The sequence below is a fragment of the Anopheles nili genome, chromosome 3 (genome assembly GCF_943737925.1).
Source record: "Anopheles nili chromosome 3, idAnoNiliSN_F5_01, whole genome shotgun sequence".
NCBI classification, from domain to species: domain Eukaryota; kingdom Metazoa; phylum Arthropoda; class Insecta; order Diptera; family Culicidae; genus Anopheles; species Anopheles nili.
Window position 1 is genome coordinate 6,696,410 of NC_071292.1, and position 22,481 is coordinate 6,718,890.

The 22,481-nt window shown below is 47.9% G+C and overlaps 4 protein-coding genes across 4 annotated transcripts; 2 read left to right on the plus strand and 2 right to left on the minus strand.

The window, feature by feature from the left end:
- The first annotated feature begins 787 nt into the window (after nt 1–787).
- On the plus strand, nt 788–9,009 carry LOC128726141 (villin-like protein quail). Its single transcript, XM_053819930.1, has 5 exons — nt 788–820; nt 6,179–6,391; nt 6,460–6,668; nt 6,745–8,590; nt 8,657–9,009. Exons 1-5 carry the CDS (start codon nt 788–790, stop codon nt 8,993–8,995), a joined length of 2,640 nt encoding a protein of 879 aa, XP_053675905.1. The 3' UTR covers nt 8,996–9,009.
- Nucleotides 9,010–9,230: 221 nt separating this feature from the next.
- LOC128725398 (engulfment and cell motility protein 1) lies at nt 9,231–11,968 on the minus strand. The gene has a single exon (XM_053819140.1). The coding sequence runs from the start codon at nt 11,966–11,968 to the stop codon at nt 9,800–9,802; it is 2,169 nt and encodes a 722-aa protein (XP_053675115.1). The 3' UTR covers nt 9,231–9,799.
- Nucleotides 11,969–13,071: 1,103 nt separating this feature from the next.
- Nucleotides 13,072–15,205, plus strand: LOC128725461 (carnitine O-acetyltransferase). Its single transcript, XM_053819209.1, has one exon. It carries the CDS (start codon nt 13,072–13,074, stop codon nt 15,004–15,006), a length of 1,935 nt encoding a protein of 644 aa, XP_053675184.1. The 3' UTR covers nt 15,007–15,205.
- Nucleotides 15,206–15,330: 125 nt separating this feature from the next.
- Nucleotides 15,331–20,156, minus strand: LOC128727376 (ATP-dependent RNA helicase WM6). The gene is made up of 7 exons (XM_053821287.1): nt 20,109–20,156; nt 19,458–19,691; nt 18,816–19,220; nt 18,472–18,590; nt 16,585–16,716; nt 16,113–16,515; nt 15,331–16,035 (listed from the first exon to the last, which is right to left on the minus strand). Exons 2-7 carry the CDS (start codon nt 19,654–19,656, stop codon nt 16,022–16,024), a joined length of 1,272 nt encoding a protein of 423 aa, XP_053677262.1. The 5' UTR covers nt 19,657–19,691; nt 20,109–20,156; the 3' UTR covers nt 15,331–16,021.
- Between the last annotated feature and the right edge of the window lie 2,325 nt (nt 20,157–22,481).

Genomic DNA, 22,481 nt, shown 5'->3' on the forward strand with positions numbered 1-22,481 from the left:
TCTGCTGCCGACTGCCGACGACTTCGGGCATGAATTTTCCCATCTCCGTCCTCGACCGCCGTGGAAAGAAAATGCCGTGGGATCCAGCAACTCTTCTCCACGGGTACGATTTGTACACCAGCCCAGTCACTTTTCGGTTTACCCCGAATAGACATGCACGACTAGCCTAACCCCACCTCACACGGTTGTACGCCGGCCAGCTGGAACCGTCGGCCGGTGACGATGGTGCGGTTCATTCCGGTGCCGTCTCTTGATGTGCAAGGTTCGTCGCTTGCTGCAGCGCGCAAGTCTCTTGTTTCGGGGTGTTCGCGTTTGTCCGTTTTTCGCCGTTTGCGGGACGCGTTCTTTTCTGTGCGCGCGTTGCAATTACACGTAATCGGTTTTGTAGCGTGTCCGCTGACCGGGTGGCGTGTCTTTTGCGTGGATTCCTGTGGGAAAAACGTTCGTCATCTCGTCCCGATCTTTTAACAGGGAACGGTCCGGAAAACGGACTTTGCGTGTAGTTTGCTGAGCGCAAGAAACCGATCGGTCCCTCAGCGAGGTGGACAAATCTGTGATCTGTGATAGTTGGGGTGCAAATAGTTCCACTGTTAGGTGCCGTTGTGCCGTGCGAAAACCGGGACGCTAGATTGCTACCAACCGGGTCGGACAAAAAGGCCAGTGGAAAACTCGTCAGTCTAATCGTGATAATTAAAGCTTATAACTGCCTTTGCGCAAATCTTCTTTACTTAAGTGTTTGCTGTGTGCCTGCGTGCGTGTGTGAAAACGAAGCGAATTACCTCCCAAGATGCAGATACTAGACATCAACCAGAAGGACTATGTACGTATGTTCCCTTGGCGCGGGTCTTTCTCAGGCAGCATTATTATAAGTTACAAGCCTTTTTTTTGTGCTTCCTCTCTCGAGCAATCACATACATTTGTTGCTCGTTCGTGCCTGGTTAACCAGCGCATTGTGGTTTTTTTTTCGGAACCACATAATCAAATTATGTTCCAGTTTTCGAAAAAGGAAGCACCACAAACTCGCCTCACTCACGCACGAAGGAACTTTCCTTTCCGATGCCGATGGGGTCTTACCGTTCGCTCGTTTGCCAGCTCCCCCCCAGCCATCGCATAATGAGCCGTTTGCTACATTTCTTTACTTTTATTTTATATCTTTCCCGATCTCTCCCTTTCGCGGACGTCCGTGCACGACCGGCGGTACGTTCCGTACTTCCTTCTTTCTAATTTCGCCATCACCCTTTGGCGATGGGGCTCCTTCCGAGGGCCGCCTACAACACGGCCAACCGAGCCAGCCTTGAGTAGGAAATCGTAAAAAATATATTAATCCTCCGAGCAGAAAGAAAAGCCGGCACTTCGGAGCAGTGAAGCCCGGTGTATGAAGAAGGCACGGTTTGCGTTCGGTTTATGACACGGCAGCATTATTTATGTCTTGCTACAGTTTCTTGCCATAGTGCGGTGGATGGCCGCTTTTGCGCGCTCACCACCAACCAGCAATTGTTGCCGGCTTTTATGGAAATCTATTGTTGTTTTGGGGTTAGTACTTTGTGTTGGATTTAACTTCTTACCGGTGGTTTGAACGAAACTGGATAGCTAATGGATTTGGTTCATTGTTTCTGTGCCGCAAAGAAAGCTCAGTTTTTAATGCACTCCAGCCATTACATTTAATCGGTACGATTAAGTTTGTATAGTTTTAGGTGGTTCACCAAACTGTTCGTTCTCAAGCATTTAAACACAGCTTTAGGGGCAATCTAAGACGACGTTAGATCACGTGTTTCGAGAACCCTTCGTAAGCTATTAAAAGTTCTCTTCTAGTACTCTCTCCTGTAAAAAGTATCAAAGATATTAATCATTATCATGAATTGTTATTAATATTTGTAATGATAGTTAACATGAGGAAGCTAAAAAAAACCGCAGGCATTTACGTCAGCATCATTTGTCATAAAAAAAATCAGATTTATCCGAACATGATCAATAGCTTTTCGCATGGCATGGCGTTTTTTTATGTTTATCACCCTCTTAACGATTGCGTTCAGTTTTTCCCCAGTGTACAATCGATGTTGCATGCTGCAAGCTCTCAGCACTTAACCGAAACCCGTTATTTATCATCCCGTGCTGTCGTATTTTGCAAACTCCACCTATAAAAGGAATAGAGAGGAGAAATATAGCAGCAAAAAAGGAATAAAATAACGCAAACCTTTCAATTATGTGCCCCGAACGAACGTGTGCCCGCGGATCGAACCAACGAACGGTTCCTTTTTCGCCATTAGACGCCACCGCGGAATCGCTCTCCCTCCTTTTTTATGGCCTCTCACCCCGCGCACGTACTCCACCTTGAATAATGTAATCTAGAAAAATTGAGCAGAGATCAGCAGAAGATCGAGCGCGATCAGGAAGTGGCGGTTTCTTGAACGACGTTGGGGATTATAAACGCTAAACCGCACGTGCTTCAACCGCACGCGGTCAGGTGAAAGAAGGAAGCACCAATTCCATTTCCCGACGTTGTTTTTCTCCTTTTCCACACTGCCTTCTAGCGTTTACATCCAAGCAGGCGTAATCCAACACATGTTAACCCTTCGCAAGTGGCGCGGAGTTTGAAAAATGAACCCTTACATCTCCTGTCAGCAGCTCATCAACTTAATGTCGGGATTTTCTAGCGGTGATTTGCGCGTGATTTACGTTTCGGAAGCACTCCCGTCCGGCTCGGTAGCGTCGGAAGTATCCCACGAGCCGCGTTAAATGGTTCCAAAACATGGAAAAGCTCGCGATAAATTATATTGAAACCTCACCAACCGGGTGGCACGCGTAACTAAGCGCAGAAACGCTTCGCGTTTCTCAACGTGCCCGCTCGCGGTTGTACTAATTAATTAGCTCTTTCCACCGGCCCGAAGCTATCGCTGGAAACGATTTGCTCTTGATTACGGATTTGCCGACGAGCGGAAAAAGAAACCCAAGCCGGCTATGAATTTTAAACAAACATTTGAAGGAAAAGGAAAAGTAACCGAACTGGCCGGAGGCGAAAAAATCCTACCGGAAAAATATATGCACAACTCTTTTTGTTTTTTGGTTCGCCTTTCCGTCTTGCTTCATTTCCAAACGGTATTTTGCATACCCATCGCCCAATCGGACCCAGATTGATTGGCGATGATGGTGATGATGATGATGATGATGTCTGCACCGACACATCCCAGTCACGGGCAGGAGCACATTCGAACAGCGCCGTTTGCCGACTCACTTTCGTTGCGAATTTAATAGAGCCGGTAGTTTTCCGGCTCAATCCGCTCGGAACCCGTGCGGAACCGTGCCGAAGCGGACAAAAACCCGTTTTACGATCGATCATAATTTACCCATGTTTCGCACCGTCTCGCCTCGCTTCGACACGGGCTTGTGGTTTGAGGCACGTAATGGTGCACCGCAATCGCACTGGAAGAAATAAACACATTACCACCGTCAACGATGCCGTCATGAGTCGCGAAGGCACTCGAATGCGCTCTCGTGACATGACAGGATTACATGAAAGGAACATCGCGATCTGTCGATAAAAGAAAACGACTGATCAGCCAGCGAGAGCGTGAGAGCGCGACAAAATTAATCAAAAACAAAACCGTCCGTTTGCCCGGTCGGAAAAGCGGACTGAAAATGTTCGCAATTAATCCGCAAACAAACGATAAACCATCACCAGACCGTTGGTGGAGGAGTAGAAAACACCGAACCCCGTCACCGGGGCTTCTTGGAGCGGAAAATTGCACTTCTTTAATTGCTTTGCCGCCTGATCGCTGGCAAACACACCAAGCTGAACAGCGGAAATATCGTGCCACCGTCTAAAGCCCGGAAGTGACAAGCATCGGGCATGTTCGATGTGGATCGAGCTACCCTGTGGCAACGGCGAATGCAACTGCACTTTAAGTGCAGCAAACATACGATGCAACCGCCCGGTGGGGCTACGATCGCGCCTACCACCGGTCAACGATCGCTCACACTCTCTCTCTCTAATGTTTTATTGCAAATGCATTTTTCCCGGTGCTGTTTTGCATATTCGCCCACCACCGCTTCCCGAGCGACAATGTTGTCCGTGTAACGGTTGACGGATGGAAAAGCAAACATTGGTGTGCGAGAACGCAAACAAAGCGAACGAACCGGCGTGGGTTCGTGGGATAAAAATCATAACCACCGTGCGTGCGTGTGGGAAAGCTGATCGGTCATCGGAGGCATCCACCCGCGCGCGATCATTTCCCTTCGGTCCCTTCGGTAAACCACGAGACAACCACGGGTGTCTGTTTTCACAGTTAGCGATTCCCACCGGCCTCGCAGCGACGAGCAACGGAAACATGGATTTTTCATTCCTCCCGAACGCGAGAAATGCTCTTCTCTGTGCTAGTCGATCGTTGTTGATCCCCATAAGATGCTCCAACATAACTGCGGCAGGTGTAAAACGTTGCAGCATAATTACCAACGAACGAAGGTCATTAATGTGCGTTTACAGCCCACGGGCCTACGCAAAGCAAATCACTAATGTTGGGCGCAAAAAGGGGGGGTGGAAATGGCCCATTAACGCAGTGGTGGCGTTGTTTGGCTGCTGAAAGATTAAGCCCCGTGGTGGAATATATTCGTAGCCCGTGGGGTGGTTCCCTTTTGGGCATCGGGCAGGGCACTAATAGTCCGCCCCGAAAAATGCCTAATGAAAGCGGACGCTTAATTTATCCTACTAAATCACCCAAAAAAAAAGGGCCCCAAATCATGACTGCCGCCAGGGTGGGTTTTGGAATGAACACCGAACCATTTACCATTTACATAAAATCCACCCTTCGACGACCGAACGGTGCCGCGTTTGATTGGGATCGTTACAAAGCGGTCAATAAAATATGGGGCTCTTGCTTGTCCAGGTGCCCCCTTTGGGCAACAGCTGGAAAGTTTCTTTTCAGGAAGGAAAAAGCCCCTTAAATCTAATTGATTAACGAACACAGCCCCTAAGCTCACCCAGACGGGGGTCTTTTTGATCGCACGAAATGATGTATTGCGTATTGCGACTGGCGCATTTTCCCGCCCAATACAGGTATCGTTAGCGTGAAGAGCGTGATATAATGCGATCCGATGCGGAAACAATACCCCCTGATGTGTGTTTAATGCAACCGATTCCTTCGGGCACTCCTTCGGGTTGTGTGTCAACCTCGAGCGAAACAAAACCCCACCAAACCAATGTTACTGAGTTGCTAAATGCACTCAAAACAATAGCGCCGTCAAACACCGCAAAGTTCTAGCCCTCTGTGCCACGGAAGCTGGTCGGAATTGTTTCCCACAAAGCCCTCTAAAGTGGAAAACAAAGATCATACCGCACCCAAACCGTAGAACACGCTAACGCGATCATGTAATGCGTGCCATGGTGGGCAAATTGGGGGTGGTTACTCCCACCGCAGGCTAGCAACCATTTTGCTATGGGTATAGAATTTCAGACCCTTGCCTCGGTAGTTGGTTTTGCCGGCAATCGACGGCACAGTCATTAAGTTCGGTCATTTTTGGCCGCCCCGAAATTGGAGAAGAAACCGAACGAAACTGGCACATCGGTTCCGTTGAATTATGCCGAAAAGGAGGGTAGGGGGTGGATGGGTGGTTGGGGGAGAGGAAAATGGAGGTAATATGTTCTGCCGCGATGTTACGCTGGCGTGGATCAAATTGATAGATTGGCGGCTTTCGCTGCGGTGGGTAATGGTACCCAAAGTTTGGCCAGAAGTTTCCACCGTTTTTCAGCTGGGGCGTGGCATTTTTCCCGTGGCGGCGATGTTTTGGGGCCTTGGTGTGTGGCGTTGGTTATAAAAGCACCCCAAACCGACAGACAAGGCCGGTCGATTTTCCTCTCCACCGAAGCGTAACAGCACCATCCATGGTACTGCTGCTGCGGATGATGATGATGATGATGATGATGCTGATGGCTTAACCATATTTCCCAACCACAACATGGAATCAGGTTAGAATCCTCTATAGCAAGTTCTCGGCCGGGTTTCTTTCCCACAAATACCGTTGCGAATGGAAATTACTGTAATTTTTACATTGACAACCAGGATCAAGGTGTGACGTCAATGGTAGAAGACTCCTCAATCACCTGGTTGCTGCGATTTCTGCTTTAAATGAAGTAGTCGTCATGACAACCGATCATTCATCAGTTTTTGTTTCCGCACACCCACAGGACCAGAAACGTCCCGTGTACGAGGACATCAAGATCGATACCGCGTTCCGGAAGATAAGCCCACGCTCGATCGGATTCCACATCTGGCGGATCCAGAACGATCACGTCGAGACGCTACCGAAAGAGCAGTACGGTACGTTCTACGATGAGTGTACGTACGTCATCTACGCAGCCTCGCTGGTGGGGACGGCTGGTTGCGATAAAACCACGATCGTAAGTATACAATGTTCCCGATGTTTGACATTCTGCTAAAAACCCTACGAACGTACGCATTTGCACAGAGTCGTGAGATCAAATCCCCTGGTGCCGTGATAGAGCGCAACATCCACTTCTGGCTTGGGGCGAACATCAGCCCGGAACGCTCCAAATCGGCGGCGTACAAAATCATCGAACTGGACATGCACCTCGACCACAAGACGACACAGTTCCGCGAGTCGCAAGGACACGAAGGCATACGCTTTCTGTCCTACTTCAAGGAGGATGGCATTGTGTACGTGTGCATATCGGGCATGCCTTCTTCATGACGTGCTTTTAATAGAGGAATCTCTACTTCACGCCTTTTGCAGAGTACATTCCGGTAGTGATGCGACTTCGACTCCACCGGAACCACGGTTGTATCAGATCTCCGGAACGGCTCCACATCGTTGCGTGCAGCAGAAGGCGATCAGCTGGCAGTGCTTCAACAGCGGTCAGGTGATGATCCTTCAGACAAGCACGATCGTGTTCGTGTGGGTTGGTCGATCGACGGGATCTGTGGAAAGGATCTTCGGGATCAGGATGGGTGAACGCTTCAAGAAGCAGTACGGAATCTCGGAACTCGCGATCGTCGATGATGGGTACGAACAGTCGATGAACAGCGCCCGTAAGGACGTCTGGAATGGGTTGCTTAACCTATCGAAACGATTCGTCAAACCAATGCCCTTGGCATCAACCACAACCGATATGCTGCTAAAGCTGTACCAGTGTGACACGGTAAACGGCGTGTTTCGGGTAGAACTCGTCAAAACTGGCACACTCGATCAGTCGGATCTGTACGGGCGCGATAGCATCTACATCGTGGATTACTTCCCACGAGCCATCTGGATCTGGATCGGACGCAGCTCCCACAAACAGAACCGTGCCGAAGCGATGCGTCACGTGCGAGGTTATGTGATCAAGAAGGGCTACCCGGCGAGTACTCCAGTGGCGCGTGTGATCGATGGGTTTGAACCGGCGGAGTTCATCAGCTTGTTCCCGACGTGGACAAGCGCTGACATCAACGGGAACACGGTGAAGGGCATGTCGGAGAAGTTTGACGCATTAACGCTGATTCAGCGACCTCGATTAGCCGCCAGGATGCAGCTGATGGACGATGGATCTGGTGATATGACGGTGTATCAGATCGGCATCGATGAGGTGAAGGAGATCCCGGCGAAGTGCGCGAAAACGTTCTACTCGGGTAACTGTTACGCCGTGCACTATGAGGTCGCGTGTAGTACGGAGCACGCGAATGGATCGCTACCGAACTCGATCCGTAATGTGGTGTACCTGTGGTGTGGATTAAACGCTCCATCGGAACATCGTACGATCGGGGAAGCCTTCCTGGTGGAGCTCTGCGAACACCTGAAGAAGAACGTCGTGCAGGTGCGCATCACCGAGGGCATGGAACCGCCACATTTCCTGCAGATCTTCAAAGGAGGGTTGATCGTGTTGAACGCGCAAGATCCCAGCCTCGAGCAGGGTGGTGGTGTGGTGAATATCCGCAAGTACCCGACCAGCTTCGTGCTGAAGGTCGTCGGTAACACGACGTACAGCTGCAAGGCGGTGCAGGTGTCAAGCAAGACGCTGTACTACCCGGAGGATTGCTACATCCTGAAGGCGCCCGATAACGAGGTGTGGATTTGGTGCGGACAGTACTCAACGGGGGATTCGCGCGAGATGGCTAAATCGATCGCGGGTCAGCTTGGGGAGTACAACCTAGTGATGGAGGGCAATGAGACGGACGAGTTCTTCAACTCGGTTGGGGAGAAGTTTTTGAAGCAGCTCAAAAAAACGACCACAGCGGGGAACATCATCGCACCGATCGTGCAGATGAACGTGTCGCACACGTGGGACGCATCCGTGATCGGTCTTTATCGGTGTCAGCTTCTTGACGAGGGTAGACCAACGTTACGGCAGATCTTCGGGTTTACCCAGCAAGATCTGCGACCGGACAGCATCTTTCTGCTGGATGCTGGCAACGTGGTGTACGTGTGGATTGGAGATCACACGCTGCCGGAAGAACGCACCCAGTGTTGGGATCTTGCCAAGCAGTTGATCGCGACGCATCCAGTGCAACGGGATACGGCCATGCCGATCGCAACCGTTCGTCAAGGCGAAGAGCCCATCACATTCGTAGGATTCTTTGAGGCATGGGATAAAAAGTACTACGAGGTAAGGCGGGTTTTTGAGCCACCCTGTAACGATCTCCATTAATCTCATTTTTTCTCTCTTCCCCAGACGTGTGTGTTGTACGAAAAATTGCGCACGGAAATCGAGTACCCGAATGGAGTCGGTGTCGGTGGTGGTCGAGTTCCGGGTGTACCGATTCCGGTTCCTCGTTCATCCGTCCGGAGTGACGATGGTAGCAGTGATGATTTCGATCGGTACCAAAAGTACCCGCTCGATATGTTGCGAGGTGATCCGACGAACCTGCCGGCGAGTGTCAATCCGACACGGAAGGAAGTCCACCTGACGCACGATGATTTTGTGAACGTGTTCAGCATGACATACCACGAGTTTGAGGATCTGCCCAAATGGAAACAGGTGGAGCTGAAGAAGCAAAAGAAGCTGTTCTAAGGTGCTAGAGGATGGAGCGCTGAATGCTGGTGCATTTTTTTTTAATCCCATCGTTACGTTTCTATTTTATTCGTGTACTTGTATGGAACAAAATAAAGTTTTACTTCGCAGACACAAGCACAATACACTGCACCTGCGTAGCTTTTACTGCTGAGGTCCTTTGGAAAAGGGTTTCGGTTTTGGAACTCATTAATTAAACCGCCACGCTTCGTTTACTTTCATATAAAACGTGTATCTTTATTGATCGTATCCGAGAGCGACACCTGACCGGAATACTTGCGGTAGGTGCATTTTTTCTCCAACCGACACGACACGGATAAGTCTACATAATTTTGGCAATGGGATTATAAATACTTTTGAAGCGGAACGTCCTCCTACCCCGAATCCAACACCGCAATAGACCAATCTCAAACGATTGCGATGAGGGATAAAACTAATAAAATAGCACGTGCGCCACCCGCTATTACATAGATACTTTAGCATATAGAAATGAATATTGCAAAATATTGCATGGAATATTTTTGGTTTTACTATGATATCGATTTGCCTTACGCTAGAACGTCGTTGTCGACGAGGTCTGTAATCGATTAGTACGACCTGCGAAACGATTACGATGGAAGAAATGAGGAAAATAGATGTAAAAACCAACGTTTGCTGGAATTGCTTTTGAGACTCGAACAATCGATAACAATCGGCTTCGTCGGCGCTGATTTTTGTAACGAAAACTTTGGTTTCACTCCTGTAAATGTAATAAGTTGGAATTTGCTGCGCGCACTCGCCACGATCCACTGCTAAAACTGCTGCTTAGCTGTCGAAGCAGAAATCGTAGTTCTCCGGTTCAGCCGGGATCGTTGGTGGATCCTTCGAGATGTCGACACCCTCCGTGTCGAGCAGCCGCAGCTTGATCTCCATCGACAGGAGCGTTTCGAAGTCTTCCTCCTGCTGTTTGCTGGTCATCGGTTGACCGAGCAACGCGTTAATCCCGTCCGTCCAGTAGTTGAACGTGGCCTCGTCGGGTGCGATAAAGTCCAGCGTCGGTTGTTCGCTGCTCTCCGGCACCAGTGAAAACCCGAGCGGTGTGGAGGCCTTTTTTGAGCGCATCTCCTTCATGTGTGGACACTCCTTTCCGACCAGCATCTGGCGGATGTCGATGACGGGCAGCTTGTTCGAGAGTTCCTCCAGCGTTGGGACCGTTTTCTCATCACAATCCCCATAGTGGACGACCTTATGGTTCGGTGAAAGCCGCACGTACCAGTACTTGTCGCGTTCACGCTTGCCCCCGGTGTACTTGCAAAAACGCGTCCCGACAATCAGATACCCCAACCGCTGTTCCTTGATGAGCGCTCGGATTTCTGGCGTAATTTTCTTCTTCAGACTAACGATGGCCGACGCCGTCGATTCGCATTCCTCGCGTGACGTGCGCTCTTGCTGTCGCAGCGTCGTGATCGTGTTGTACGTGAACGTGTTGATTTTCGCCTTAAAATCCTCCAGACTCGCCGGTCTGCCCACGATGCTGCGTACGATCTGTTCTCGCACGACCGAGAACACCTTCACGAAGTCCTCCGTCGTGGCGCGCATGTCTTTCCACGTTTTGTTCAGCACCACGATGCAGATGCAGAAGAACTCCTCGAACGGGTGATCGTGCGTGAAGAACATCGGGTAAAACTCCTGCCCCTGTTCGGAGGGCGACTCGCCGATGCGGAAGATATCGCACAGGACCTTCACCAGCTCAATGCTGGTGCGACCAAACGGACACTCGTGCTCATCCGCTCGGCAGCTGTTCTCGTGCACGACCTTCGTGTAGCTTTGGGTGTAGTTACGCGCGAAATAGATCATACAATCCAGCGCCAGCGTTCCCGGGGGGGTTTCGAAAAAATCCTGTGCCGGATTGATGTCGCACTTGAAGCCGAGCTTTTTGTAGTAGCTCGAGTAGGATGAACCGTGCTGACGGCGAGCCGTTACATCGGGCACCGGATCGATGCCATCGGCCTCGAACGCTATTCGGCGCAGCTCTTTGATCTTCTCCTGTGCGTCCTGATCCTGCACGTCCATCGCCGTCTTCATGCGTTGCTCGAGCAACCCGAGGGTTAGCGTTTGCAACACGTACAGCTGATGTGCCATCTCTGCACCCATCGATGGCGTAATGACGCTGTTAATAACGCTCCGGTATTGCTTCGATCCGAGCGTTGTCGCCAACATCCGGCGCTTGGTGTCGTCCGCCTTGATGAAAAGTGCATTCAACAGAGCGATCGCGTTCTGTTGCACTTGCGTGCGGGCCGCATCACGCAACAGCTTCAGCAGCGTCTCGAGCGTGATCTCTTTCTCAACCAGCGCGTACTTGTTGCTGCTCTGGACGATGTTCTCCAAGATGGACAGTGCCGACTGGATGATTTCCGGCTTCGACGGCCCATTAATGAAAGCCACATTGCGCATGATGAACGAGGGTTCGAGAATGTCCCACGAAATGGTTCCGTGCTCCATGAGCTGCACGAACGAACATAACGCGTACTCCAGGATACGCTCCTCACATCTCGGATCCTCGATCAGCGCGATGATCAACCGAAGTCCCTGCTCCTTGATGAACTCGAGCGCGAACGTGTTGTCGGCGCTCAACACCTGCAGTTCCTTCAGTTCGACCACCTTCTCGTCGTCGGTGCCACTCCTCAGCTTCTCCAGGATATCGTTGGTCGTTTTGGATGGGGAAAAGCGTAGCTTCAGCACCGTCCCGTTCTTCACCTCGTTGCGGTTCTTCTCCGTCACGTAGTTGATGCCATCGAACTGCAGGGCGTAACTTTCCGCGTCCGGGATGCCCCACGAGCTGCACAGGTTCTGGATGATGGCACTCAGTGGTTGCCGTTGGTCGAACTCGATCAGCTGTGGGTACAGGTGGGGCGTTTTGTCCACAAACTCGACCGCAATCTTCACGATGTGGCTATCCTTAATTGCAGGCATTTTGCTGTTCTTCGGTAACATCTAAGCTGGGTACTGGTTTCTCTCTACCACCTCCACTGTCACCCCTACCGTTGCGGGGTCCTTGCGAACAAACGAAAGCGAAGTAGGCAGCTTTTCCGAGTTCACTTGCTCATCGCTGATGGACGCGGGACCGGAACCGGAAATTACAGGCAAACAACACACACACGCCCGATGGAAAATCTCTCGTGGGAGTGTACTTTTTTCGAGGCTTTAGCAATCACAACACAATTGATAAGTGGAAGTAAGAGATACGCCTGATGGATAGAAGTTTATGTCATGCCGATTTGACAGCCGACGCGAACAGTAGCATCGCGCCAAGGGTTGTGACGGAAACCGCCCTATGTTTTTATTTATGCTTTTATGTTTATGTTTTTATTTTGGAAAAATAAATAATGAAAAATTTTCTGTGCAGTATGGGAAAAAAATTTGATAATTTCAATGATCAATGACATTTAAATTACTTTAGATTTTTGACCAATTTTATAAAACAATTTGCAATTTTTTTGTTATGAATTTTGCCTCTATATTTTGTTTACCCATTTTGCATCATAAAACCCTCATTATTATAAAAATATATACATCTTTAAATGGCCTATCACCAAGTGGGACCAAATTGAGAATCATGCGTCATTTCACCCACGAAAATAAACCCAAACTGGCTTGCACTTCTTAGTGCAGTGTTGTCCTTATCAGCTGTTGCATTCTACCGGTACATGTTACGCGACTTTGCGACTCAGCAATTCAGCTTCCCCGATCGATAGGTTTCAGCCAGTGGAGATTACTTTCACTTTCTGGCACGTTCCAATTCGCTCATTTAGATCGGCGAACTGGTTTGCCTCCCCAAACGCCCAACCGGAGCAGGTCCAACGCGGAACAAACGGAACCATTGTACTGCACCCGCTCGTTCGGTGCTTACGTGGAGCGAATCGGCCTGTTTTTCTGTTGGGTGCGATAGCGGCGCAGCTGCAAAATAAAAATCGTTCCGAAATCGTGCCGTACCTTTTCAGAACGTTTCGTTTGTTTTTAGTTCTCCGTGTCATTGGTTCGTCCCGGTCCCGTCCGGAAGATATTCGTCGTGGGTGCAAAGTCCAAAGGTCTCCCAAATGAACATGACTCGCTTAATTCAACCTCGAACAACTGGTTCCCCGCTCGGGAGAGTTCTAACATCGTCGAGCGCCGCGGTCAGTAAAATGTTAACCTCCCAGTCAGTGCCAGCATCCTACGGAACGTCCGCTGCGGCGGGGGGCACCGTGGCCCTACAACGCCAACCTGTTCCGAAGCTGTCCGACACCATGCAGAAGCTGGTGAAATCCATCGAACCGCACGTCGACTCGGACACCCTCACCGGGACGAAGCGTGCCGTGGAGCAATTTGCCCTTCCCGGAGGAATAGGCCAAAAGCTACAGGGACTGCTCGAACAGCGTGCCACGAAGAAGGACAACTGGCTTGCGGATTGGTGGCTTCGCACGGCGTACATGGAGTACAGGGATCCCGTGATTGTCTACTCCAGTCCGGGGCTCGTTTTTCCTCGGGCCAAATACCAGACGCTCGACGAGCAGTTGGTTTACGCGGCGAAGATGGTTTCCGCAGCGCTGGCGTACAAAATGCTTATCGACGGTGGCAAGATCAAGCCGGAAATGATGGGTAAAATCCCGCTCGATATGTCCCAGTACGAAAAGATCTTCGGAACGTGCCGCATTCCGGGAAAGGAGCGTGATTCGGTGCAATACAACCCCCGCTCGAGGCATATCGTGGTGGTGTGCAATAACCATTTCTATCGTCTTCCCGTTTTCACCTCGTCGGGAGGCATCGCGAGCGAGGGTCAGATTTTGGCGGAATTGAAAAAGATCGCCGGAAAGGAAAGTAGTAGTCGTGCGGAACCGGTTGGGATTCTTACCGCAAATCATCGAGATAGCTGGGCCAAAGCGTACGATACCTTGATGTCTGACGCCACGAATCGTTCCTCTGTCGAAAGCATCCAACAGGCGCTCTTCGTTCTGTCGATCGATAGGGAGTTGCCACAAAAGACCGGAACCGATCACGTCGTAACCGCGAGTGATCTCCTGATTCATGGTGGTGGATCTCCTGCAAACGGTGGCAACCGTTGGTATGACAAAACGATCCAGCTGGTCGTTGCACCGAACGGCATTAATGGGCTTACGTACGAACACTCCCCGGCGGAGGGTCAACCGATCGCGGTGATGACCGACTTCCTGATCGAGTACATCAACAGCGGAAAGCAGCTGAACACGATGGACCAACCGGAGCTGAAGGAGGGTTCCGTAAAGCTGCTCTTCAACGTATCGACCGGCTTGAAGTCGGAAATCGAACAAGCAGCCGGTTTCGTGGATAAACTTGCCGCGGACATACAAATGGACTATTTGCACTTCACCGACTACGGGAAAGGCTTCATCAAGACGCAGCGCATGAGCCCGGACAGCTACATCCAGATGGCCATCCAGTATGCCTTCTACCGACTACATCGCGTCCCAGGGGCTCACTACGAATCGGCCCAAAATCGCATGTTCATGCACGGACGCACGGAAACCATCCGCTCGTGTTCGGTCGAATCGATAGCCTTTGCCCAGGCCATGCTGGACGCAAAACGTGACGGTAATGCGAAGGTGGAAGCCATGAAGGCTGCCATTAACGCCCACAAGGCGTATGTATCGATGGCCATCCAGGGGCAAGGTGTCGATCGGCATCTGCTGGGTCTGAAACTGATCGCGAAGGAGAATGGCATGACTCTGCCCGAGTTGTACGGCGATCGTGGGCTTCAGCGAAGTGCCCACATGCGGCTTTCCACTAGTCAGGTTGCCTCCCGGTACGACGCGTTCATGTGCTACGGACCGTTAACGCAGGATGGCTACGGTTGCTGCTACAATCCGAAGGAGGACGACATGTGGTTCGGAGTATCGGCGTTCCGATCGAATGTAGAGACGGATCTAGCGAGGTTCCGGGTTAGCCTGCAGGAGGCACTCCGTGAAATGTACGAAGTGCTGGTCATGTACGGCGAGAAACCGAAGGGCAAGCTCTAAAATCAACGGATGGACGGACGCAGTAAACCCCATCTATAGAGTGTGTATCGTTGTGTTTTTGTTTGATAGTTAATTTAAGAAAGAAGTTTTTGAAGAAATTTTACGCATCTTTATCGTGTCAGGAACAAGCTTAGCTAAGCGGTTTTGTCGCTAAGCAGTGTATAGTAAGAGAACTGAACTAAAGTAATAATAAAACTGGTGAAGGGTTTTTAGTAAATGCATTCTGTAGTTACGTTTATCATCACGTCCTTATCCGAACGTAAGAGACAAACTATATTCTTTCATTTGAGATGCTTAAAGTATACACGAAAAGTATTTGGCAGGTTCTCACACTGAATACATTCTCCTTCCTTATATTTACTCGTTTTAGTTTGTTTGTTTCTTCAAAATTACATGGATATCAAGCCTTAACTACTATGAATAATGCTCTTCCTAACTTCTACTGCTATTGAAAATCAATAGAACCGTGAAAAAAGATCTTCCGACCATGTGACTCAGTTGAACAGAAACAAGAAAGTTTGTTTCACGTCAAGCTGATGCACAGTGTTAGGTAAGACGACTTCTTTTTACGATTAATGCACAAGTTACACTGCTGTGCTATTCTGGTAGGTACGACGAATACATTCCAATAGAGCTAACGGACGTTAGTATGTAAACAATTGGAAAATTGAAGGTGATTGATTGCTTACTGCTACTGCGCTTGGTTTGTAAATAAAAAATACATAAAACTATGATCCTCATCTTTTATGCTTCTCTGCTTTTGGACACCTTTGAATTAATTCATAAATGAATTATCAGCATTCAAGAAGAAAGAAACACAATCTGTGAAGCAAGCAACAAATTCAGATTTTGCCATGACGATTAAATTGAGTTAATCGTGCGCAGCGCGTAGCAACGTATTAAAAAAATTATGTATCAATTTTCTCACATTGATGACCACTGCGCCGTTTTAAGAAGTCAAGAATTAATTCTCTAAAACACGATGATCGTTCAGAAAATGGTAAATGCTAACATTTTATCGTCCTTCAACTGTAAAATAAGAAAGGCATAAACATACAATATTAGCATCGCAGTTAATCTATGCTTCCGATATCAAAAGGACTTACTGTACGAGGAGAGATCGATTTCGTCGGGTAGCTCGTTGATATTCACATCGAATCGATCCTGTACATCGTTCAGAATCTTAGCATCCGCCTCGTCGGAGATGAACGTAATGGCCAAACCCTTGGTACCGAAACGACCGGCACGAGCCACGCGATGCAGGTAGGTGTCAGAATCTTCCGGCATATCGTAGTTGAACACAATGTTCACACGCTCGATGTCCATTCCGCGGCCAAACAGATTTGTGGCAACAAGGATACGCTTCTGGAAGTCCTTGAACTGCTGGTACCGAGACAAACGCTCCTCCTGCACCATTCCTCGATGGATGCCGATGGCGGGGAAGTTTTGCTCCGTTAGCAACTGCGCCAATGCCATGCACCGTTGCACTGATTTCACGAAAATGACCACCTGCGGGAATCAAAGGCTGGTTAGCACACCATCTCAGTTTTTATATCATTCTACAGGATTTCGCGGTACCTGGTTAAACTCTAGAACGTCAAGCAATTCAAATAGTTTCTTATTTTTCTCGTTCTCCTTCAACTTAACATAGTGTTGTTGCAATCCGTGCAGCGTCAATTTGGTTTCATCGTCGACATAAACTTCCATAGGCTAGATAATGTTCACGCATCGTAGGATAACGTGGGGGAAATTAAAACAGAAAAAAACGAAACATGCAATTCGTTAGATTAGTTGGTTATTCGATGACCGATTATAAATAGTACGACATTTTAACTACTACTGATTTAGTACGAGCCGCAGAACAAGGTTGCCTTGCTGCTGATTAAATGTATCGTGTCGTGACGAACGCATACTACAACGTAACTGCACGCGAAAAATCAACGACGAACGCGTTATGATTTGGAACATATTTTCGATTTGTGGCACATAATCAAGGTTACTATTATTTGTTTAATGTTATACTAAACAAAGGAAAATCGCGTGTACACACGCATTGTTCATTTTCTTTAAATACTAACTTTGACTATGCGACAAAATCAAAAAAATGTGCATGCATCATTTCGTGTGCACTTTTCATGTCTCGACACACGCCGTAATACGAGTTCCCGGTAAAGTTTGCACGTATATCGTTGGGATAGTTTAGCCAAAATTCGAGCAAGATCGATGGGGACGTTAATTTTAACGCGAAAAGTGTCACTAGAAGGGAGCAATAGACGAATCTGAAGAGCAGTTGTCGAACTGATAAGCAATGGGGGTGAATCGATCGTACATTTCTGCACCGTACATTGACAGCGAAACCTGTGACTTCCTGAAACGACATGAATGGCTTATGGGGTATTAGCTATTATCTACAGTTATTTCTACATACGGCTCCGCAGCGTCTCGGTAGGTTGCTTTGCAGAGGCAGCAAGAGCGAAAGAGAGAACTCCCCCTCGTACCAATTCGCCACATCGTCACTGGGCAGGCAAGGCAGGACACACTGCACCATACTCTCGCGCTATTCTCAGCACCTTCAGTGTCAGCACTGGCTCTTGTAGTCTACCATTAGGATACGGCGTGACAACAGTTTGAGGCGAATACAAGCATTAACACGCGACGCGTAAACGCGGAACGGACGTAAATGCTCGTTGATATTACGAACATCGCGCGAAAGCAAGGTGTTATAACGAAACCGATTTAACAACTAATGTTGTAATTTTGTTTGCTCGGGTTGGTGAGATTTAGTGAAAAAATTTGATGCTCAGTATTATATGGGTTTGGTTTTGTTTTACGGGGGTAGGTTACAATTTTACACACCGTTGCAGCAGCAGGTTGTTACGAATCCCGAGGAACATCATTTCCCAGCTATTCCTTCGAGCAGTGATGATAGCAGCGTCAACAACAGCAGCTTTCCACGATGCTTAGCCCAGCGGAGAGTGGACTTTCCTTACCGTATCATCGTTGCACTGAAGTTGCTTGTTGCTTTCGTTCTCGCAATACTTTCCCTTTTCCCAAGGGACAAGGGGGGAACAGCACGCAGCAAGAATGCGTCCCAACGCATCTGCCACTTTTCGACTGATTTGTTTTCAATTTCGTGAAGCTCAATTTTATACGAGGTTTTCAGCTCTAAGTTGCCGCGACCGGCCAAACAAGGTACAGTAAATTAGCGGAGTGGTAGTGATTTATCGGTGCTTTTGGTGCATTTTGTATCCACCGCATGCCAAACGACGAGAACGACGACTCGCTGGTGGACCGATATGCCAATATCAGCATCGGCGTCAGTGGTAAACTTGAGTGACAACTTTTCGGCAAACTATTCCCATCGACACAGTAACTTTCCGTTCGCTTATTAACATTACTAGTAGTAGCAGTAGTAGTAGAGGTAGATGAGGAGGTAGAAGTAGTAGAACTAGTTGTGGTATTTACATCTTGCATAAACTTTTTGCACACTGGGCGAATTTCTTTACTCAGTGTGGCGGAGAACATCATCACTTGCTTTCCGTGGGGTGTGTTACGGAAAATTTCCTGGACATCGCGGCGCATATCTGCATTAAAAGAGAACAAGACGAACAAAATAGGACAAATTATTTAAAAACTCAATGAACATGTGCCAAAAATATATAGATAAACCAAAGCATATTCAGTTGCTGATAAAAATCGCTCACTAGCCACGACTCGGTTGTCCCTATCTACTAAATGGATCAAATCATCATGTATGTGTATAGGATGAGGGATTATGTCAATCTTCTAAGATCAGTACAAAGACTTACCTAATTGTTCGAGCATTTTGTCGCACTCGTCTAGGATGAAATGCTTCAAATTCTTCAAGTTGAGCTTCTTGTTGCGGATCAACGCCAGCACACGGCCCGGCGTTCCAACAATGATGTGCGGGGTCGTCGATTTCAAAACCTCCTCGTCCTTCTGGATGGGCAGTCCACCGAAGAACACGGCCACCTTAATGGTGGGCATGTACTTGCAGAAACGTTCGTACTCCTTGCTGATTTGGAAAGCGAGCTCGCGCGTGTGGCACATGACCAGCACGTACGGCACGTTTTCGGTCGGTTCCAGCTGCTGAAGGGTTGCAAGCACAAACACAGCCGTCTTTCCCATACCGGACTTGGCCTGACACAAAATGTCCATGCCAAGCACAGCCTGTGGAATACATTCGTGTTGTACTGAAAGAAAAAAAAACAAAGAAACAAACCCGATTAACACTAAGCCGTAATTATCATCTGTTTACAAAATATAAATGTCAATATTGCGTTCAGATGTAATACATAGATCAATCATTCCTTTTGATCAGATGTCCCTATCTACTAAATGGTGTATAATTTCATCATAAAAATAATTGAAAAAAAACTATAACATCCATCTATGAATGTCATTACAAAAATTCTAGTAATGGAACTTACCTTCGGAAGGATGCTCAAATCCACAGTCGACAATGGCGCGTAAAATTTCAGGCTTTAACAGGAAATCCCGGAAACCGGAACTGTGAATGGATACATAGGTACCCTTCACATCTTTTTTCGGCTGCTCCGTGGTTTCCGCTACGACCTGCTCGGTCTGGTCCTCCTCCTCGTAATCTAAAAGATCCTCGTTATCAGCCATTATAAAGGGTGTTCAAAGAGCTCCTTGAGATGCAACTAAAATGCGTTGAGGGCGAAAGAAGAAGAAAAAGAATTAGTCAGAGCATCGGTATCAGTGACCTTCGGTCACATACAATGTAAAGATCGAGTAATAGCTGCTTATGGAAGTTATGGCATAAAAATATTCACTACGAAGAGTGAATCATGCATAAAACACTACCATGAACCGAAAATGGCCGCAGGAATATTAATAGGCTTCCGCCAACCGAACACGCGGAAAAGCCGGCGGTGGCGTTACTTGCCGCCATTTTGAAATGCGTGGATCGATTCTAGGACATGTTTTAAAACAGTTTTAAAGCGGCTACTTCATCGAAATCAACGAATTGATTCATGAAAAACATAAGTTTGCCGTTTTACTAGGGATATGTGACGTTGTTACTAAATATTTAATTGTTTGCACTGTTTAATTCTTACCTGAAACAAGAGTATCGTACGGATGCCAACGCGCACTGCAAATAGCCGTGAAGTTCTTCTTAAAGCTCGTTTGACATTTGCCTCGTTTGATGAATCATATGTCACAAGTACCAATCGTGATGTCAATGATTTATACGTAGAATGATATCTATAACGAAAGAAAAATATGTAAAAATACAATAAAATATAACGAAAAGAATTTAACAATCCATAAAGATTTTTAAAGCATGCTATTAAAGCTAAAAATTCGATAAAAATAATGATTTTAAACGGCTTGCTTGAATGCAAACATGCGCCACATAGTTTTCTATAAACATTAGCGCTATTTCAGCTGTCATTTCGTTCACTAGTGTGCTCAGTGCGTCCATAGCCTGAGTAATCGAAAAAAGAAAAGAATAATTGAAAAGTTATCATCGCGAAACGACACGAAAAACGTAAACGAAGGAAATTGATGAATATACTGATGGTGATTGCTGTCGTGCACGTGTGAAGCTAAGCTTCTAACATAACGCGAAACGAAGGCGTGATGTGAAATTGTCGTAATTCCAAAAGCTGGATGCATCAAAACAACAGGTGCATAAGGTGTGCAATGTTTAGCTCTCATGAACACCAGCTAGCAGAAGTACTGGCACGAATTGGACTACGGAAAGCAACAGCAGTGCCAGCAGTTTCCGTGTGCAATAATTTGCAGTCGTGCGCATCGGAGGAAAAGTGAGGAAATACCAAGACACAAAGTGCGCTGCCAGTAGTGCTCTGTGCCAAGTGAACGATCCCGTAAAAACCATGTAGTGAGTTGAATTGCTATCATATTCTCAATCACATAACGGGTGTTTTGTGTTCCGTCCCATCTAGTCGCTAGAGCGCGTGAGGCTTATTTTCACCCAAAGTCGCCCAAAATTTTCGTCTTTTTTTTGCTGTAGATAAGCTTTGCTTCGTTAGTAACTTAAGTGCTCGTGTATGACTCACACATCCGTTCAACGCCCATGCATCAAACTGGATCCGTGTTTCGAGTTTGCGAAGAAAACTGCACACAAAACACGCGCTGAACTTCCGTCCACATGATTCAACAATCTTCAGTATGTTCTTAACCATAACCAGCAGCTAGGCAATGTCGTTTATCTTCCCGCAAAACGAGCCATGCGGGAAAAGTTTCCGTTCATTGATCGTAGGGGGTGACCAGGAGGGGGGTAAATTGTTAGAGAAAGTCTGTCCACTGGCGTGAGCGAATAGGCAGCCCAGACAGTCGAGAGGAGCCATACCGAACCGATTGGGCTTATATAAGCACATCAAGTCCGAACGTTGGTCCTCCCATCATCCCCACCGTATTCATCATGGGTGAGATGATTTATCGTAGAAAATTACACGTCTGTGGTCCCTTGCATGAAGGTACCGTACTCTGCTCCTTGCTGTTCTGGTTGGCAACAGCTGAGCATTCGGCAGGCGTAATGAGCCAAATTGGACCGTACAACCATCGTCGTTGCAAATCAAGACGACGCTTGGCGGTCAATTCAAACCACACAGGACAGCCCGGATTGGGCTTCAGCTCGGGCGAAGGAAACACATTATATTAAAGCCAACCTTGTGCAAAACCAGCGCTGGGTCAGCGTGTGAGAAAGTGCCCACTTCTCGCCCACCGTCCGGCAAACTGAACAGCGGCAAAGGCGAAAATGAAATCGAAACTCGCGAAACAATTATGATTGCGCGACGGTTCCCTTCCGCGCTCTGTACATTTGATTACAATAGTCACCCGGTCAGTGCCGCCAGGGGTTGCCCGGTGTTTGCTGTTGTTTCTCTGATCTGGAGATCATATTTGGAGAAAGCCAACGGCCAGCGAACGCATGGAGGGGTGCATGAATATATATTTTTATAGAACAAACGGTGAAAGTGCGGAAAATTCGGCCAAATTCACATAATGAGCGGTTGGCGGTAAAAAGAAAATTAATCGCTTCGAGTGAGTGGAGAAGCAAACAAATCGCGTTGATCAAAAATGGTATCAAAATTTCAAACCTTCTTCCCTCCAGTACACGATTCTTTCTTCGTATAAACATTTCAAATCATCGCAAAAAAATTGCCATAAAAGTGGTTAGATAAAACATGTTATCACACTTGTAGAGTGGAAAGCGCGAAAACAATGCTACTAAAGCGAACCACTTCTTGGCGACGATAACAGGTCCTGAGTAGTGGGTCCGCTCAGATAACGACTGGCGCGTTGGACGAGAAGCTTCCGCGACGTTCTTGCGGTTTTTCGTACCAACGCTCGTCTATACACGGGACCAGATAATCGGCATGACGAATACAAGTGGGAAAACGGCCTGCTATGGCCTTTAAAACTGTCACAGCGTTGGCTCACGGGACCATGTAAATGGCAGCGTT

What these genes read in the sequence shown, in the direction of transcription:
- LOC128726141 (XM_053819930.1), top strand. Translation starts at nt 788, where the DNA reads ATGCAGATACTAGACATCAACCAGAAGGACTAT. An exon ending in TTCAAGGAGGATGGCATTGT is followed by an intron (nt 6,669 to 6,744) that starts GTACGTGTGCAT and finishes CGCCTTTTGCAG; the next exon opens with AGTACATTCCGGTAGTGATG. An exon ending in GGGATAAAAAGTACTACGAG is followed by an intron (nt 8,591 to 8,656) that starts GTAAGGCGGGTT and finishes TCTCTTCCCCAG; the next exon opens with ACGTGTGTGTTGTACGAAAA.
- LOC128725398 (XM_053819140.1), bottom strand. Translation starts at nt 11,968, where the DNA reads ATGTTACCGAAGAACAGCAAAATGCCTGCAATTAAGGATAGCCACATC.
- LOC128725461 (XM_053819209.1), top strand. Translation starts at nt 13,072, where the DNA reads ATGAACATGACTCGCTTAATTCAACCTCGAACAACTGGTTCCCCGCTC.
- LOC128727376 (XM_053821287.1), bottom strand. Translation starts at nt 19,656, where the DNA reads ATGGCTGATAACGAGGATCTTTTAGATTACGAGGAGGAGGACCAGACC. An exon ending in ATTTGAGCATCCTTCCGAAG is followed by an intron (nt 19,221 to 19,457) that starts GTAAGTTCCATT and finishes TTTTTCTTTCAG; the next exon opens with TACAACACGAATGTATTCCA. An exon ending in GCAAAAAGTTTATGCAAGAT is followed by an intron (nt 16,717 to 18,471) that starts GTAAATACCACA and finishes AACATTATCTAG; the next exon opens with CCTATGGAAGTTTATGTCGA.